A 17,277-nucleotide genomic window follows, 5' to 3' on the forward strand; every position below is an offset into this window, starting at 1 on the left:
ACCGCGCTAGAGAGCGGGGTTCGATCCTGAGTACGCGTGCTTGTCTCCACGGAGTTCGTACGTTCTCCCCGTGACCTGCATGGGTTTTCTCCGAGATCTTCGGTTTCCTCCCACACTCCGAAGACATGCGAGTTTGTAGGTTAATTGGCTTGGTTGGTATACATGTAAAATTGTCCCTAGTGTGTGTAGGGTTGTGTTAGTGTGCGGGGATCGTTGGTCAGTACCGACTCGGTGGGCCTAAAACTAAAACTAAACTATTGTCTAAAACTCAACTAAAACCGTTAGGATTATTCTACCGTAGACAAAAGAACTGGAGAAACTCAGCGGATCCAGCAGCATCTATGCAGTGAAGGAAATAGACAATGTTTCGAAGGTAGACAAAAGTGCTAGAGAAACTCAGGGGATGCAGCAGCATCTATGGAGCGAAGGAAATAGGCAACGTTTCGGGCCGAAACCCTTTGGGTTTTGGCCCGAAACGTTGCCTATTTCCTTCGCTCCATAGATGCTGCTGCACATGCTGAGTTTTTCTAACACTTTTGTCTTGCCTTCGATTTTCCAACATCTGCTGTTCCTTCTTAAACAAAAGCAGTATTCCACCATTACATATGTGAGGCTTTGCACGTCCTACAAAACGTGGCAGCTTTTAATAGATTGCACTAATTGCGATTCGGATAAAATATTCAGAATATGCACCCTTTTAGTATTCAAATATTAACCTCATCTTTGCTGCTCCAGTTAATGAACTCATTTTGTTTTCTTTCTTCAGGTGAACAAACACAAGCAAAATTGTCTCTTGGTGTTCGAAGATAACTCTGAGTTTTGGATTCTTTGGAAAGATATTCAGCATGGTGAGGATATTGTTCAGTTCCAAGTGAATGTTGTTCCTTGATGCCACATCATTATTTTCCACCATCACCACAGGATCTAAAATGCTGTTGGATTGATCAAAGATGGGCTTTTCTTTCACGGATATAAAGGACGTATTTATGTGTTTTTCTTATCCTGAAGTTGTTGCCGAGATCATTATGATTTAAAAAAAAAAAAAAACCTCTTGCGATGTGGGAAACAGAAGTCAGTTATCTACACAGCAAGATCCCACAAATAACTATTCACATCCATTTCACTCCCAATCCCGCTCTCCCTATTCATTTTCCCCCGTCCCCTTCCACCTCTATCTCTTCCTTGAGGATGACCTGGAGCGGGGCCTTACATCGCCCGGCGTGGCTTCAAATTGCCGCGGGACTTCTTTACCATCGCCCGCCGGGGCTTTGACTCTGACTTCGGGAGGAGAATGGGGAATGCTGGGGAGAGATAAGACTTTGCCTTCCATCACAGTGAGGAGGAGATTCGCTGTGATGGATGTTTGTGTAAATTGTGCTGTGTCTTGGTTCTTCTTGTTTGTATGAGTGCAGAAACTAAATTTTGTTTGAACTTCTGGGTTCAAATGACAACAAATAAAATCTAATCTAATCTATCTATCCTCTGGCTTCACATTTCATGCCTCTTCTCTCCTTATCTCACGCACATTTGTCTTCCATCTCTGGCCTTTGTCCACCCATCTCCTAATCAAAATCCCCCTCATCCGTATCCACCTATCACTTGCCAGACTTTGTCCTGCCCCCACCTCTATCCCTCGTACTCCAATCAGTCTGACGAGAGTTACTCCAGCACTTTGTGTCTTTTTTTTTGTAAACCAGCGTCTGCAGTTCCTCGTGTCCCTCTAACAAGAGTTGTGATCATGCTGAGATAACCTGGCCCTGTGAGTGTCACATAGTCTGAGGGCTGGTTAAATATTGGCACTGAGTCCTTCCAAAAGCTTCACTCTGACTTCCCTCAAAGATCTCACCTGAGAGGCAGCACTTGCCACAGTGATGCATTCCCCCACATACTGCGCAGAATACAGGGTTTTGCTGTAACGCCCCTCTCCACCACATACACTGCTTAGAACATGCGCGATGAATTAGGGAACTCTATTGATATTACAAGGGCTAAATTGGTTATGACGTGATTTTTATTGAGAGCTAAAGAATCACAAAAAAGCTATTTTGGAAATTGACAATTAGGAAAAAAAATCTGTCTTGTTTGCGCAGTAGTTGACAGTGTTGGCTCTTCAGATCACAGCCGCTAGTTTCACAGTGGATACCGGTAAATTGGCAGGCAATCACTGCTATTGACACGTATGCAATGATACTCTGCTAAACATTGTATCAATCAGCCTTTGCAGTTAAAAAATAAACTTACCGCGGCACGATGGCGCAGAGGTAGAGCTACTGCCTTATAGCGCCAGAGACCCGGGTTTGATCCTCACTTTGGGTGCTGTCTGTATGCATTTTGTACGTTCTCCCTGTGACCTTGTCTGTTTTTTTCCAAGATCTTCGGTTTCCTTCCACACTCCAAAGGCATACAGATTTGTAGGTTAATTGGCTTGGTATAAATGTCAAAATTGTCCCTAATATGTGTAGGGTAGTGTTAATGTAGGGGGATCGCTGGTCGGTGCGGACTCGGTTGCCGCCCCTGTATCTCTAAACTAAACTAAACTATTGAAATGATCTTTAGTTCTTTATTTTGAAAATCCTGCAGGAAAAATAACCTTGTTATTGCAAGTCTGAAACTCACCTCTTTCCCTCATTAGAACATGGAACATAGAACAGCACAGGGACAGGCCCTTCAGCCCACAATGTTTGTGCTGAACATGATGCCAACTTAGGAGATTTTTTAGGTGACTGCCGGTGACTGTCATAGTCATAGTACATCGGCAAAAACTGGCGACTGGACCCCTACGACAATGGCTACGGCAACGTACCACCTAGTCGACCTCAAGCTACCGACAACCGGCGACCCAATCGTCGCGACTTAGGACGTCCACCTACGACAATCGAAGTCAACCTACGTCCGCCCATGACAAGCTACGACCCAGTTGGCAGCAACTGAAGACAATGCCAGTCACTGCTTGACTTCTCTTGATGCCGGTTGACGTAGGTAGTCGCCAATGGAATTCACCGAAGTCAGCACCGGCGACAACCCACGCCACCCAGCGACAACTTACGACAGAACCTACGTCAGGAGAAGCTCATTGGCCTCAAACCCACTCGCCGACCAGAAAGATGCTACGAGTGAGGAGACTACTCACGACTATACAGGCGACACCCCGGAGACCATGTGGCAACAGCCTAGTCGCCTGTAGTTACCTAAAAAAATCGCCTAAGTGGGACAAGCCCTTTAGACATAAAGTGCTGGAGTACCTCAGCAGGTCAGCCAGCTTCTCTGGAGAAAAAGGATGGGTGACTTTCGTGTTGGGACCCTGCTTCAGATACTATTGCTCCGAGTCGCATACTCGCCCCCCCCCCCCCCCCCCCCCTCCTCGCGGCCTACCACCTGGATCGGAGCGGCCTTTCCTGCCGGGGACCAGGAACCGGACCAGAGCTACAACAGTGGCGGCGCAGCGCTGAATTCACCGCGGACCGGGCGATGCCTACCTGGATCGCCGTTTGGAGCTCCGGAGAGTAGGGCCGATGTTCCAACATCGCGGAGCTGTGGTTTGCAGAGTTTCCAGCGCAGCCGGCGCTGACTTCGGCATCGCGGAGTCCTGGGGCCCTTTGTCGAGGGCCGCCAACATTAAATCTCCGCCCGGCTCGGCCTGCGGACTTTGGGAGCCGTGGACTCCAGTAGCAGGTGGCTGACTCTGATGTCCAGGCCGCTGAGGAGGTCCCCCAGCCCCGACGCCGGACTTACATCACCCCGGCGAGCAGGCCTGAACATCGGGCCGCCCGTAGCGGCGACTGCGGAGGGCTCGGGGAGGCCCCGAACACGGGTGAACATTGGGGAACATTAGAGGAAGAGACTGACTTTGGTGCCTTCCCTCACAGTGGGAAACTTTGATTCTGCTGTGTGGGGATGTTTTATGTTGAACTCTATCGTGTGTTGTGTTCTTTATTTTTATTGTACGGTGATCACATTTCACTGTGCCATCTGGCACATGTGACAAATAAATGTATCTTGTATCAAACTAAACTGATGTCATTTGCCTGTACATGTTCCATTTCCCTCTATTTGACACAACCTTTTTTAACAACAGGGTTTTCTAGAACATAAAGTTTCTTCAGGACATGACGATCACATTATAGCAGAACTAGCTACCTGTATTAATCTTCATTTCTGTGCTAAACTGTGGGATTAGTGTTGATCAAGCAACCTTCTAATGTAAAGACAATGTTACAGCTGTCTCAGCCACAGCCGACACTTCAGTGATAGTGTCGTCTCAGAGTTTCCACAGCCTTAATATAGAACATCACAATTCTGCGGCACTATATACATATCTATAAAGGCAAAATGGTGAAGGATGAATATGTAGTATTCTTAGGCAGATGTTTAAAGATTATATTAACTATTTTAAAAAAAATTAAAAAATATTAAAAATTACAGTTACAATACACATTACAGTTCCAAATTTCAGTACGTGGATAGAATAGATGGAAGTCCGGGTGTTGGGCTGTGAAGTCAGTGCATGTGTGAATTAAGAGTAGTTATGACTTTCGGAAAACAGCTATTCCTGAGTCTATTTGTCCTAGATTTGATGCACCTATAGCGCCTTCCAGAGGGCAGCAGGTCGAACAGTCCAAACGCAGGATGGGAGCTGTCTTTGATGATCTTCTTTGCCCTGCTAAGGCAGCGGGAGGTGTAAATATCCATCAGGGAGGGGAGAGGGCAACCAATGATCTTCTGTGCTGTCCTAGTTACCCTCTGAAGCCTCTCCCTGTCTGCCATGGTGCAGCTGCCGTACCATGCTGTAATGCAGTATGTCAGCAGGCTCTCGATGGACGAGCGGTAGAAGGTCAGCAGCAGGTTAGAGTCCAGGTTGTGCTTCCTGAGGACCCTCAGGAAGTGCAGCCGCTGCTGAGCCTTCTTGATGACCGCTGTCGTGTTGTCTGTCCAGGAGATATCAGCAGCGATATGGACGCCGAGAAACCGGAAGGTGTTGACCCTCTCCACACACTCGCCGTTAATGTGTAGGGGGACTAAGTCGGTGCTGTGCCTCCTGAAGTCGACAACGAGCTCTTTTGTTTTCCTGGTGTTCAGAGCCAGATTGTTTTCTGAGCACCAGGTTGTCAACCTCAGGACTTCCTCTCTGTAGGCTGCTTCGTCTCCCTTTGAAATAAGTCCGACTACAGTAGTGTCGTCAGCAAATTTGACGATGTGGTTGTTGTTGTGGGCCGGACTACAGTCGTAGGTGTAGAGACAGTATAAGAGGGGGCTTAGCACACAGCCCTGTGGGGAACCGGTACTCAACCTGCGAGTGGAGGAGAGGTGGGGGCCGAGTCTCACAGTCTGGGGCCGGTTGGTGAGGAAATCTTTTATCCAGGCACATGAGAGAGTGGGGAGGCCGAGAGTGACCAATTTATCAATGAGAATGTCCGGAATGATTGTGTTGAAAGCTGAGCTGTAATCCACAAAGAGCAACGGACGTAGCTCTGCCCCTGCTCAAAGGCAAGAGCTGCATAAATTCATTAATTTGTCTCATGGTTTTCTCACTCAGGGTGTTACAATGATGCAGTTGCTAAGATACAGGAGACTAATTCTCCAGTACAGAAGTCAGTAAGCAAGGAAATAGGCCCAAACTGACCAAGACGCATGTTCCATTTGCCAGTATTTGGCCCGTGTCCCTCTAAACATTTCCAATCCATGTACCTGTCTAAGTGTCTTTAAACTGTTATAATACTTCCTCAACTACCTACTCTGTAGTTTGTTCCATATACCCACCACCCTTTGTGAAAAAAGTGGTCCCTCGGGTTCCTATAAAATCTTGTCCCTCTTACCTTAAAACTATGTCCTCTGGTCGTTGATTCCCTACCCTGGGTGAAAGATTGTGCATTTACAGTAATCCTCAGAAAAAACAGCCCAAGTCTGTCCAACCTTTCCCTGTAACTAATCCAGGCACAATTCAGGTGAACTTCCTCTGCACCTTTTCCAAAGCCTCCATATCCTTCCTGTAATGGGGCGACCAGAACTGCACGCAATACTCTAAATGTGGCCAAATCAAAATCTTAGCTAGCTGCACCATGAATATCTGACTCTTGCACTCAATTTACACATGCCTCCTTTACCACATTTTAACCAGTTCATTCTTGAACTTTTCTCATTTCTATTTCCATTGGGTATAAATGAACTGCTGAAGTGACGTAAATTATGTTGCACCCTGTTTCCTCCCTCCTGTCATCTTGGGGTATGTGTAGGAAGGAACTGCAGATGCTGGTTGACACTGAAGATAGACAAAATGCTGGAGTAACTCAGCGGGACAGGCAGTATCTGAATAGAATGAATGGATGTCGTTTTGGGTCAAGACCCTTCTTCAGACTGAGAGGTAATTTGAAGAAGGGTCTCGACCCAAAACTCCACCCATTCCTTCTCTCCAGACATGCTCACAGGATAGCCACAAAATGCTTGAGGGTCAGGCAGCATCTCTGGAGAGAAGAAATGGGTGATGTTTCGGGTCGAGACCCATTCTACAGACTACCTCTATCCAGAGATACTGCCTGTTCCACTGAAATCCTCCAGCACTTTGTGGCTATTTGCTGATTGAAAACTCTGTTGTTGAAATATTAGCAAGTTGTTTTTGCTCGTGCTTCTATTTTCTTGACTGTTTGACTCTCCGTCTAAGATTTCCGTGATTGACCGTATATTTTAATCTCCAACAGCCGGAGTTCCTGGGGAAGAGCCGAAATGTGAAATCTGCTCAGAGAAAAACTCCATTCCACCCAACGAAATCTTGGTCTGTGGCAAGTGTGGTCTGGGTAAGAAATGCTGCTGGAATCATAAACTCATAAGTGATAGGAGCAGAATTAGGCCATTCGGCCCATCAACTCTACTCTGCCATTCAATCATGGCTGATCTATCTTTCCCTCCTAACCCCATACTCCTGCCTTCTCAGCATAACCCCTGACGCCCGTGCTGATCAAGAATCTATCTATCTCTGCATTAAAAATATCCACTGAGGGCCTTCACAGTCTTCTGTGGCAATGAATTTTAGATTCACTACTCGCTGACTAAAGAAATTCCTTCTGATCTCCTTCCTAAAGGAACATCCTTTAATTCTGTGGGTATGACCATTGGTCCTAGACTCTCCCACTAGTAGAAACATCCTCCCCACATCCACTCTATTCCAGGGACTGTTGGGTCTCTAACGAGGTGGCAAGAGGGCATTTCAAACTTGATCTGGAACTCCAACACAACTCTCCATAACTCCCCAGGTCCTGTACCGGAGGGATTGTGGCCAAGGTTTCAGTGTGAGGTGCAATGCACAGATAGCCAAGTGTGCAGCTCTCCCTGTCCTCTCTGTATCAAAATGCACACATGAAAAACTATTGTTAAACAAGCACTGGCCTCAGTCAAATTGTAGTAGTCTCATTACATTTTCGACACATCCCAAGAATGTAGCTGAATTAGGGGAAGTAACACAGTGTAATTAGTTGGAATGAAATTGAATTTGTGAAGTTAGCTCATGATTCGATTTTTGAAAATCTTCTAAACAGACCCAGAGAAAACAACATTTGTTAATGTTTGAACCAGCTGTTATTTGATACATGATATTCCTCCCCACCTAACACTTTGGAGGATTTATGGTTTCAGTTGCCTTGTTGGGGAGGCTGGTTGTTGGTGTAAGATTCTGGCCGTTCTTGAGACCTAGTGACCACTGCTGTTTGACAGAGGCCATCGCTTGGTCAACAACAGGTTTTCGTGCATGCATTTTGATACAGAAATGGTTGTGATGATTTTACCGTATTATCGGAAGGCTTGAAATTTGCCATTTGACTGCTCCCATCTCTTGTGCTCAACCCCACTAACCTGGTATAATTAAACAATCGTATTCCTTGACTTGCATTACTGGCCGATTGATGTGGGCGCAGACGGGGACTTAGTTTAACGATTCTTTAGGGCTGCCAATATTTAGTATATCTTTATTGGAGAAATACTGAATTATAGAACGTCCAGCACAGGACAGGCCCTTCGGCCCAGAAGTTTAACTGATCTCATCTGCCTGTACGCGATCCTCTATTCCCTGCACTTCCATGCACCTGTCTAAACACCTGTCATAAACACCACTATTGTATCTGCCTACAACACTATCCCTGGCAATGCGTTCCAGGTCCCCACCACTCCATGTGTAAACAAAATTGCCCCACGCATCTCCATTAAACTTTGCCCTCTCACCTCTCATTATAGAATTGATTCTACAGGAAAGAATGCATTTAACATATTACTGCACTTAGTATCACTGAATGTATTATTTTTAATTGCTATCTTACGTTTATCTTTCCAGCATTTTAGTTCATTTTGTGAGACTGACTAAAGGGCCTGTCCCACTTGCGTGATTATTTTCGGCGACCTGCCGGCACCCGTCATAGTTGCAGCAGGTTGCCAAAAATGTCAAAATGTTGAAAACCCAGCGGCGACCAGAAAAAGGTACGACTCTTTGGGCGACTACTCGCCACCGCGGGGTGACGCCAGTTTGGTCGTGAATAGTTGCCTAAAGAATCGTACAGGTGCACAACCTTTTCTCCGAAAGCCTTGGGACCAGACACTTGTCGGATTTCGGACATTTTCGGATTTCAGAATGGAAGATTTTTAGCGTAGATTAGGTAGGTAGCGCGGGCGGCTTGAAAAGTCTGGAGCAGCTGCCTCCTCCCGGGTGACCGGGAGAATCATTGCATAAATGTTAGCATAAATGTTAGTCAGTTAGTTTGGAGGGATTTTATGTGGTGGTGGTGGTGTAGGGGTGAAGGGGGAAACTTTAATTCTTAGTCCCCTACCTACCTGGTCGGCGACTCCCAACCTCGCGGAGCTGGGGGCTCCGTCCGGCCGCGGGCGGCGCCGGTTGTAGCTCCGACCCCGGCAACTCTACCCCTGGCTGCGAGGCGCTCCAAATCCAGCGCCGCCCGCGGTCGGACGTCGCAGCGCTGGGATACCAGCGGGGAGCGGGCAATGCCTTACCGGGTCGCCGTGCGGCAAGCTCCGGAGCGCTGTGGCCGCCTTCTTCCAACATTCGCGGAGCGTCGCTGGATTTGGAGCCGCGGAGCTGGGGGCTCCGTCCGGCCGCGGGCGGCGCCGGTTGGAGCTCCGACCCCGGCAACTCTACCCCTGACTGCGCGGCTCCAAATCCAGCGACGCTCCGCGAATGTTGGGTCGGCGGCCACAGCGCTCCGGAGCTTGCCGCACGGCGACCCGGTAAGGCATTGACCGCACCCAGCGCTGCGACGCCGCCGACTCCCGACATTCACGGAGCTGGGGTGTCCGGCCGCGGGCCGCGCTGGATTTGGAGCGCCTCGCAGCCAGGGGTAGAGTTGCCGGGGTCGGAGCTACAACCGGCGCCGCCCGCTGCCCCACCGGCCACAGCGCTGCGGAGCTTACTGCACAGCGACCCGGTAAGGCATTGACCGCTCCCCGCCTCTCCGACCAGGTAGGGGACTAAGAATTAAAGTTTACCCCTTCACCCCCCTTCACATAAAAGCCCTCCAAACTAACTGACTAACATTTAAGCAATGATTTACAGATGTTTAAGCGTCTCCCGGTCTCCAGGGAGGAGGCAGCCGCTACAGTAGTACAGACCTGGGTTGACCGTGGGTCGTTTTGGGTCAGGTTTGGCGCCAAACGCGAGCTTTGGTGCGCAGACGACATCTGGAAAAAATGGCCGGTTTTCGGAGCTTTTCGGTTTCTGGAACACCGGATAAAAGGTTGTGCACCTGTACCTTTTTCTGGTCGCCGCTGGATTTTCAACATGTTGAAAATATTTGGCGACCTGCTGCGACAATGACGGGTGCCGGCAAGTCGCTAAAAAAAAATGGTGTAAGTGGGACAGGCCCTTAACTCCCCCTAATTCACCACTACAGTAGCAATCTCACTCCAATTGTGCAGAAAAAACATCTTGTGTTACACTAAAACAGAGATGTTTGTATAAAGCTGTGTAGTCGCACCTTATTGGTGTGAATTTTACTCTGCAATTGAGATTCAATGATTCTATGATACATAGCACAGTGAAATGCTTTGTTATGCATTCACCATGGTAAAATCATACTGCAGACCTCACCTAGACTTTGGTCATAGAATACGATGGCTTAGTTGTTGCCGGGCTCATACCTGGAACTTTGGACTATTAATCCAGAATCATGTTCAAATCCATTTCTGGCAGTCAAGGAAATAAAACTGTAGTAAATAAATACATTTGTAATTAGTTTTAAAATGCCAATCTGCCTGTCGATAAAACTATGGAATTGTCATGACATCATCTTTGGTGTATTCATGTCCTTCAGGTAATTATCTCTGCCTCCCAGCTGTAGTTTGAGTCCAGAGCTGCCATTGTGGTTGGGTGGCAGAGTGGCGCAGCTGGTAGAGCCACTGCCTCACAGCGCCAGAGACCCTGGTCCGATCACAACCTCGGGAGTTGTTTGTGTGGAGTTTGCATGTTCTCCCTGTGACCACATGGGTTTCCTCCCACATCCCAAAGACATGCGGATCTGTAAGTTAATTGGCCCTCTGTAAATTGCCCCTAGTGTGTAGGGAGTGGACGAGGAAGGTGGATAACATTGAACTAGTGTGTACGGGTGATCGCTAGTCTGCGTGGACTCGTTGGGCTGAAGGTCCTGCTTCCATGCTGTGTCAGTCTTGTAGTTGTCCACTTTGGGGCAATTATGGATATGTAATATACGCTGCATGCCCAGCTCGATCCATGTGTTCCAGGGGGTGACTGATCACTGTAAAGGGAAGTATTCCAGTTCCAGCATTGGTGTTTGATCTGCAGAACATTGACAGTAAATCAAGGATATAGTCAACGTTTCGGGCCCAAACCCTTCGTTGCCTATTTCCTTCGCTCCATAGATGCTGCCTCACCCGCTGAGTTTCTCCAGCATTTTTGTCTACCTTCGATTTTCCAGCACCTGCAGTTCCTTCTTAAACATTGACAGTAAATCATCAGTTGTCCCCTTGTATTTTCACAGAGATTGTTAACTTCATACTCATTGGCGATGGCAGAATTAAAATAACGTATGCGCAATGAAAACAATGCTGCCAAAAGAAATGTGATCTCAATTAGAATGTTTAAACATTGTTTCTCTCCAGGTTATCATCAGTTGTGCCACAATCCCAATGTAGACCGGCCAAACCATGTATCCACCGCGCCCTGGTTCTGTCGACAGTGTATATTTGCATTGGCTGTCAGGGTAAGGACTGCATTTGTTGAAGTACCCATTGTCTCATCGTTTTACTATCATATCTATAGTGTTTGCTTTGGAATATAAAGGAACACAGAATTAAACTGCCATCTGTGCAAAGATAAAATGTCCCTCATTGGAGATCCTCGGACTATGCTTGGTCAGAATTTACTTGCATTAAACATTATTCATGTTATTCCTATTACCATGCATGTGTATACTGTGGCTGGATCGATTGTAATCATGTAAGGTCTTACCGCTGACTGGATACCACGCAGCAAAAGCTTTTCACTGTACCTGCGTACACGTGACAATAAACTAAACTCAACTCAAAACATTTTTTTTTAAATTTGGTTTATTGTCATGTGTACCGAGGTACCGTGAAAAGCTTTTTGTTGAGTGTTATCCTCTCAGCGAAAAGACTATTCATGATTACAATTGAGCCATCCACATTGATGGATGAAGGGAATGAGGTTTAGTGCTGTTGCTGGAGTAAGGGTTGAAAAGTGTGGAGCGAATCGATTGTAATGGGTTCTTGCAGATCCACTTCTGGGACCCGCACGCAGAGAGTCACCTGGGTTGGGCACCATCTGGACTTAATAAGAGTCAAGCAATGTCTGAAGATAGACACAAAATGCTGGAGTAACCCAGCCACTCAGGCAGCATCTCTGGAGAAAAATTTGGAGTTACTACAGCACTTTGTGTCTGTCTTTGGTATAGACCAGCATCTGCAGTTCCTTTCATCACAAGCAATGTCTGATGTCTAGTTTGTTAACTGACAGCTGTAGGGATGCTGCCCCAGCAGTGTTTATCATTTTTCCTATTAGGCCGCAAAGTGCTGGAGTAACTCGGTGCGTCAGGCAGCATCTCTGGATTATGCACCATCCTCTTTTCCTTCCTCCCCTCTCCCTGTGCCCAACCTGGATATGAACCCATTTATCCCACAATCCCACCCCCTTTTTCCTTTCACCCCCTGTCCCCTTCCACCTACTGTATATGCCTTCCTCTGGCTTCACATTTCATGCGTCATCTATCCTTTCCCCTTATCTCACCATCTTTTGTCTTTCCATCTCTGGTCTTTGTCTAAACATCTACCAATCAAAACCCCTCTCACCTGTATCCACCTGTCACTACAGATGCTGGTTTAGACTGAATATAGACACCAAGTGCAGGAGTAACTCAGCGGGTCTGGCAGCACCCCTTGAGTAAAAGGATAGGTGATGTTTCTGGGTCGGGACCCTTCAGGGTTTGAAGAGTCCTGACCTGAAACGTCACATTCCTTTTTCTCCAGAGATGCCGCCTGACTCGCTGAGTTACTCCAGCATCTTGTGTCTATCCACCTATCACTTACCAGGCTTTGTCCTGCCCCCACCTCTTTTCCAACTTTTTTTCTCTCCCGTACTACAATCAGTCTGAAGAAGAGTCCAAACTGGAAATGTCACCTATCCATGTCCTCCAGACATGCTGAGTTACTCCAGCACTTTTATTTTGTAAGCCAGCACTTGCGGTCACTCGTGTCTACATTTTCAAACGCACGTCTGGAACTTGTGTGGGCTTTCATTTTTGACTGCTGCTCAATTGGTTAAGGAAAAGGAAACATTTGATAATTCCCAGAACATGGTGCAAATTGTTGAAAGGAACATCACCACTTGAGGATTTTACTACGACAGTTCCCCTGGCCCTCACTTTTCACCCCACCACCTTCAGCATCTAACACATCATTCTCTGATATTTCCATTACATAGAACAGTACAGCACAGGAACAGGCCCTTCGGCCCACAGTGTTTATGCTGAACATGATGCCTAGCTCAACTGCCTTGCCTGCAAACAATCCATATCCCCCCCATTCCCTGCATGTGCCTATCTAAAAGCTTAAATGCCACTATTGTGTCTGTCTCCACCCTCACCCCTGACAGTGTCCTCAACACCCTCTGTGCAAAGGAACGTTCCGGCACATGTCCATTATATTTCCCCATCTCACCTTATAGCTATGCCCTCTCACATGACCCCACAACCCCACCCAAACAGTCACATCTTCACATGCACCTCTACTAACCTCATCTACTGCACCTGATGCTCCCGATGTGGCCTCCTGTAAATCGGCGAGACCAAGCAGAGACTATGCGACTGTCTCATCAAACACTTGCACTCGGTCCGCCAAAGCCTATTGGATCTCCTGGTTGCTAACAATTTTAACGCCTCTTTCCATTCCCATATTGGCCTTCTTGTCCTGGGCCAGAGTGAGGCCATATGCAAACTGGAGGAACAGCACCTCATATTCCACTTGGTCAGCTTACAGCCCAATGGTTTTAGATAACTTAAGGCTCCCCCTCCTCCCCCGGACCCTCCCCTTTCTTTTCTCCCCCTCTCTCCCCTGTGCCCTCACCTGCACTCACACCTATTTCTCCTCTCCACTTCCACCTACATTCCTTCCTCTAGCTTCACAATCCATAACGCTTCAATCCTTTTGTAACATCTTCTGTCTTTTCATCTCTGGCCTTTGTTCAACCATCTGCCAGTCAAAAACCTGTCTCACTTGTATCAACCTATTACCTGCCAGGCTTTGTTCTGCCCCTCCTCTCTACAGCGCCAGAGACCCGGGTTCGACCCTGACTACGGGTGCTGTCTGTGCGGAGTTTGTACGTTCTGCCCGTGACCACCTGGGTTTTCTCCTAGATCTTCGGTTTCCTCCCACACTCCAAAAACATACCGGTTTGCAGGTTAATTGGCTTTGGTATGAATGTAAATTGTCCCTAACATGTGTAGAATAACCTTAACTTGCGGGGATAGCTGGTCGGTGCGGACTCGGTGGGCTGAAGGGCCTGTTTCTACACTGTATCTCTGAAACTGACACCAAAAACTAAAGGGTCACCTATCCATGTTCTCCAGCGCATGTGCCTGACCCGCTGGGTTACTCCTGCATTTTGTGTCATTTTTTGAAAAATTGTTTATCTTTTGAGCACTGATGAACCTAGCCAATTTTATAGTGTCAACTGTACAGAGTGCTAAGAATGATTCTTAAAAGTAGGGAGATCATGCATGAAGCGTTGATTAACAGTGTGTGATAGTGGACACGTAAAAACTTCATAAGTCATAAGTCATAGGAGAAGAAATGGGCCATTCAACCCATCGAGTCTACTATGCCATTCATTCATAGCTGATCCATCTTTCCCTCTCAACCCCATTCACATGCCTTCTCCCCATAACCCTTGACACCCGTACCAATCTGTCATTCTCTGCCTTAAAAATATCCACTGACTGCCTCTACAGCCTTCTGTGGCAAAGAATTGCACAGATTCACCATCCTCTGATGAAAGAAATTCCTCCTCACTTCATTCCTAAAAGAACGGCTTTTAATTCTGCGGCTCTGCCCTGTAGTTCTAGACTCTCCCACTAGTGAAACATCCTCTCCACATCTACTCTATCCAAGCTTGTTACTCTTTGGTATATTTCAATGAGGTCCTCCCTCATGCCTCTAAACTCCAGCGAGCACAGGCCTACGCTCATCATATGTCAACACAATCATTCCTGGGATAGGTCTCGTAAACCTCCTGTGGACCCTCTCCAACGCCAGCACATCCTTCCTCAGATATGGGGCCAAAGACTGCTCACAGCAGTCCAAATGTGGCCTGGCCAGCACCTTATAGAGCCCCAGCATTACACCCCTGCAATGGCCAGAGATGTGATGTGGAGCACTGGGTGGGGGGAGACCACGTGTGGCAGGACTCAGGTGGCCAACAACAACTTTGAAAGTACAAGTATTATTTACTGGCATTGTCAATGATCAAATAGACCAGACATTGACTGGTTTAATCTAAGTACCCCGAAGTACACAAAAATAACTCAAAAAAGATCCTGAACGTAACCAAAGGCTCAGACCTCAATGTGTAGGAAGGAATAGCAGATGCTGGTTTAAATCAAAGGTAGACACAAAATGCTGGAGTAATTCGGAAGGACAGGCAGCATCTCTGGAGAAAAGGAATGGATGACGTTTCGGGTCGTGACCTTTCTTCAGACTGGCACGAGTCTGTCTGACAAAGGGTCTCGACCTGAAACGTCGCCCATTCCCTGCCCCGCCGAGTTATGGCAGCATTTTGTGCCTATCTTCGGCTCAGACCTTCAGCCTTCTGAGAGAGATGATTGAATAGGAACCATGGTGCGCCACGAGAACCCGAGGTGGCGTGTAGCGCCAGTTATGAGATTGAAGAGGACGGGGGATAAGTTGTTACTTTACAAGTTGACTCTACAAGTGCTGGTCTGTATTTTGGCTTTGAGGAAACCACAATGGCGCAGCGGCAGAGTTGCTGCCTTACAGCGCCAGAGACCCGGGTTAAATCCTGACTACAGGTGCTGTCGGCAAGGAGTTGTACCTTCTGCCCGTGACCTGTGTGGGTTTTCTCCAAGATCTTTGGTTTCCTCCCACACTCCAAGGTCGTACAGGTTTGTAAGTTAATTGGCTTGGTATAAAATGTTAATTGTCCCCAGTGTGTGTAGGATAACTTTAGTGTGCAGGGATCACTTGTCAACGCGGGCCTGTTTCCGTGCTGTATCTCCAAAACTAAACTACAAATCCACAATGGGACGCAGTGGTGCAGCAGGTAGAGCTGCTGCCTCACAGCGCCAGAGACCCCCGGTTCGATCTCGACCTCTATAAGATCATCCCTCATCCTCCTGTGCTCCAAGGAGTAAAGTTCTGGCCTACCCAGCCTCTCCCTATAGCTCAGGCCCTCAAATACTGGCAACATACTTAGCAATCTTCTCAGCATTCTTTCCAGCTTAATCCTATTGTATTGTATTCAAATTTATTGTCATTGTCTCAATTTGAGACAACGAAATGAATTTCCCTTACAGGCAGTATCGTTAAAAACAAATCACAAGAAAAATAATAAAAATAAATAATAAATAAATAATAAAACATATTAAAAATAAAATTGAAATTGAATTAAATTTTTTTTAAAAAAGCACAAACACATAAAGTCACCACAACATAACATAAATGGCACCCAGGTGAGGAAGGCACCATAGTCCAGCCAGCCTCCCCTCCGTGTTCATCCGTGGTCGGGGCCTTCCGAGCACCCGCAGTCGCCGCCCCGGGTGGCCCGATGTTCAGGCCCTCACGCCGGGCTGGTGGAACGCCGACGCCGAACCCCGACGGTGAGCAGCCTCCTCCTCAGCGGCCCGGACCTCCTGATCAGCCGCCTCCCGCTGCCGGAGTCTGCAGCTCCTGAGTCCGCTGGCCGAGCTGGGCAGAGTCGCAGGACCCCGCGTTGATTAGTCAGCGCCGCCCGCGTTGGGAGCTCTGCAAACCGCAGCTCCATGATGTCGGTGCAGCAGGTCCGGCACTCCGGGCTCCAGACGGCGACCCCCGGTAAGGCATCGCCAGCCCCGCAATGTTTCAGCGCTGTCCCGCCGCTGCTGGAGCTCCGGTCGATCCCGGCAGGAAAGGCCGCGCCAATCCAGGCAGGTAGGCCGCTGTGGGGGGGGGAGGGGGGGGGGCGAGGACGCGACTCGAATAATAGTCGCGTCCTCACCAGGAAGCGGCTGAAGTACGGTATCCCCCGCACCGTGCCCTCTTCCCCCACATAAAAACACCAAAAAACACAAAAAAAACACACTTTAACATAACTAAATAAACAAAAAAACAAAAAGATACCGGGCTGTAGGTGGAGGCTGCTGGCACCAGCGCCACCGGAAGTACAATGGCAGGGTGGTTACAACTGAACACAATAATATGGCCTCACCAACGTCTTGTACAGCTGTAGCATAACATCCCAACCTCTATACTCAGTATCCCGACTGATGAAGGTCAATGTGCCAAAAGCCTTCACGACCATTCTATCTACCAGCGATCTACCACTTTTAAAGAACTAAGTGCCTGCACTCCTAGATCGCTCTGCTTTACAACATTCCCCAGAGCCCTGGCTCATTCCTCTCGCATCCCAAAGACGTGCAGGTTTGTAGGTTCATTGGCCTCTAAGTTGCTCCTAGCGTGCAGGGACTGGATGGGAAACTGAGGTAACATGGAACTAGTGTGAATGGGTGATCGATGGTCGGCATGGACTTGGTGGGCCGAAGGGTC

The 17,277-nt window shown here is 47.8% G+C and overlaps 1 protein-coding gene across 1 annotated transcript in view; it reads left to right on the forward strand.

Annotated features, from left to right (window-relative positions):
• The window catches only part of phf19 (PHD finger protein 19), a 60,337-nt gene that overhangs the window by 17,535 nt on the left and 25,525 nt on the right, over positions 1 to 17,277 (forward strand). The window contains exons 3-5 of the mRNA XM_055659771.1: positions 767 to 848; positions 6,693 to 6,788; positions 11,107 to 11,207. Coding sequence (XP_055515746.1) covers positions 767 to 848; positions 6,693 to 6,788; positions 11,107 to 11,207 — 279 coding nt within the window. The remainder of the gene's footprint in view (positions 1 to 766; positions 849 to 6,692; positions 6,789 to 11,106; positions 11,208 to 17,277) is intronic.

The sequence above is a fragment of the Leucoraja erinacea genome, chromosome 31, assembly GCF_028641065.1.
Source record: "Leucoraja erinacea ecotype New England chromosome 31, Leri_hhj_1, whole genome shotgun sequence".
Taxonomy (NCBI): domain Eukaryota; kingdom Metazoa; phylum Chordata; class Chondrichthyes; order Rajiformes; family Rajidae; genus Leucoraja; species Leucoraja erinaceus.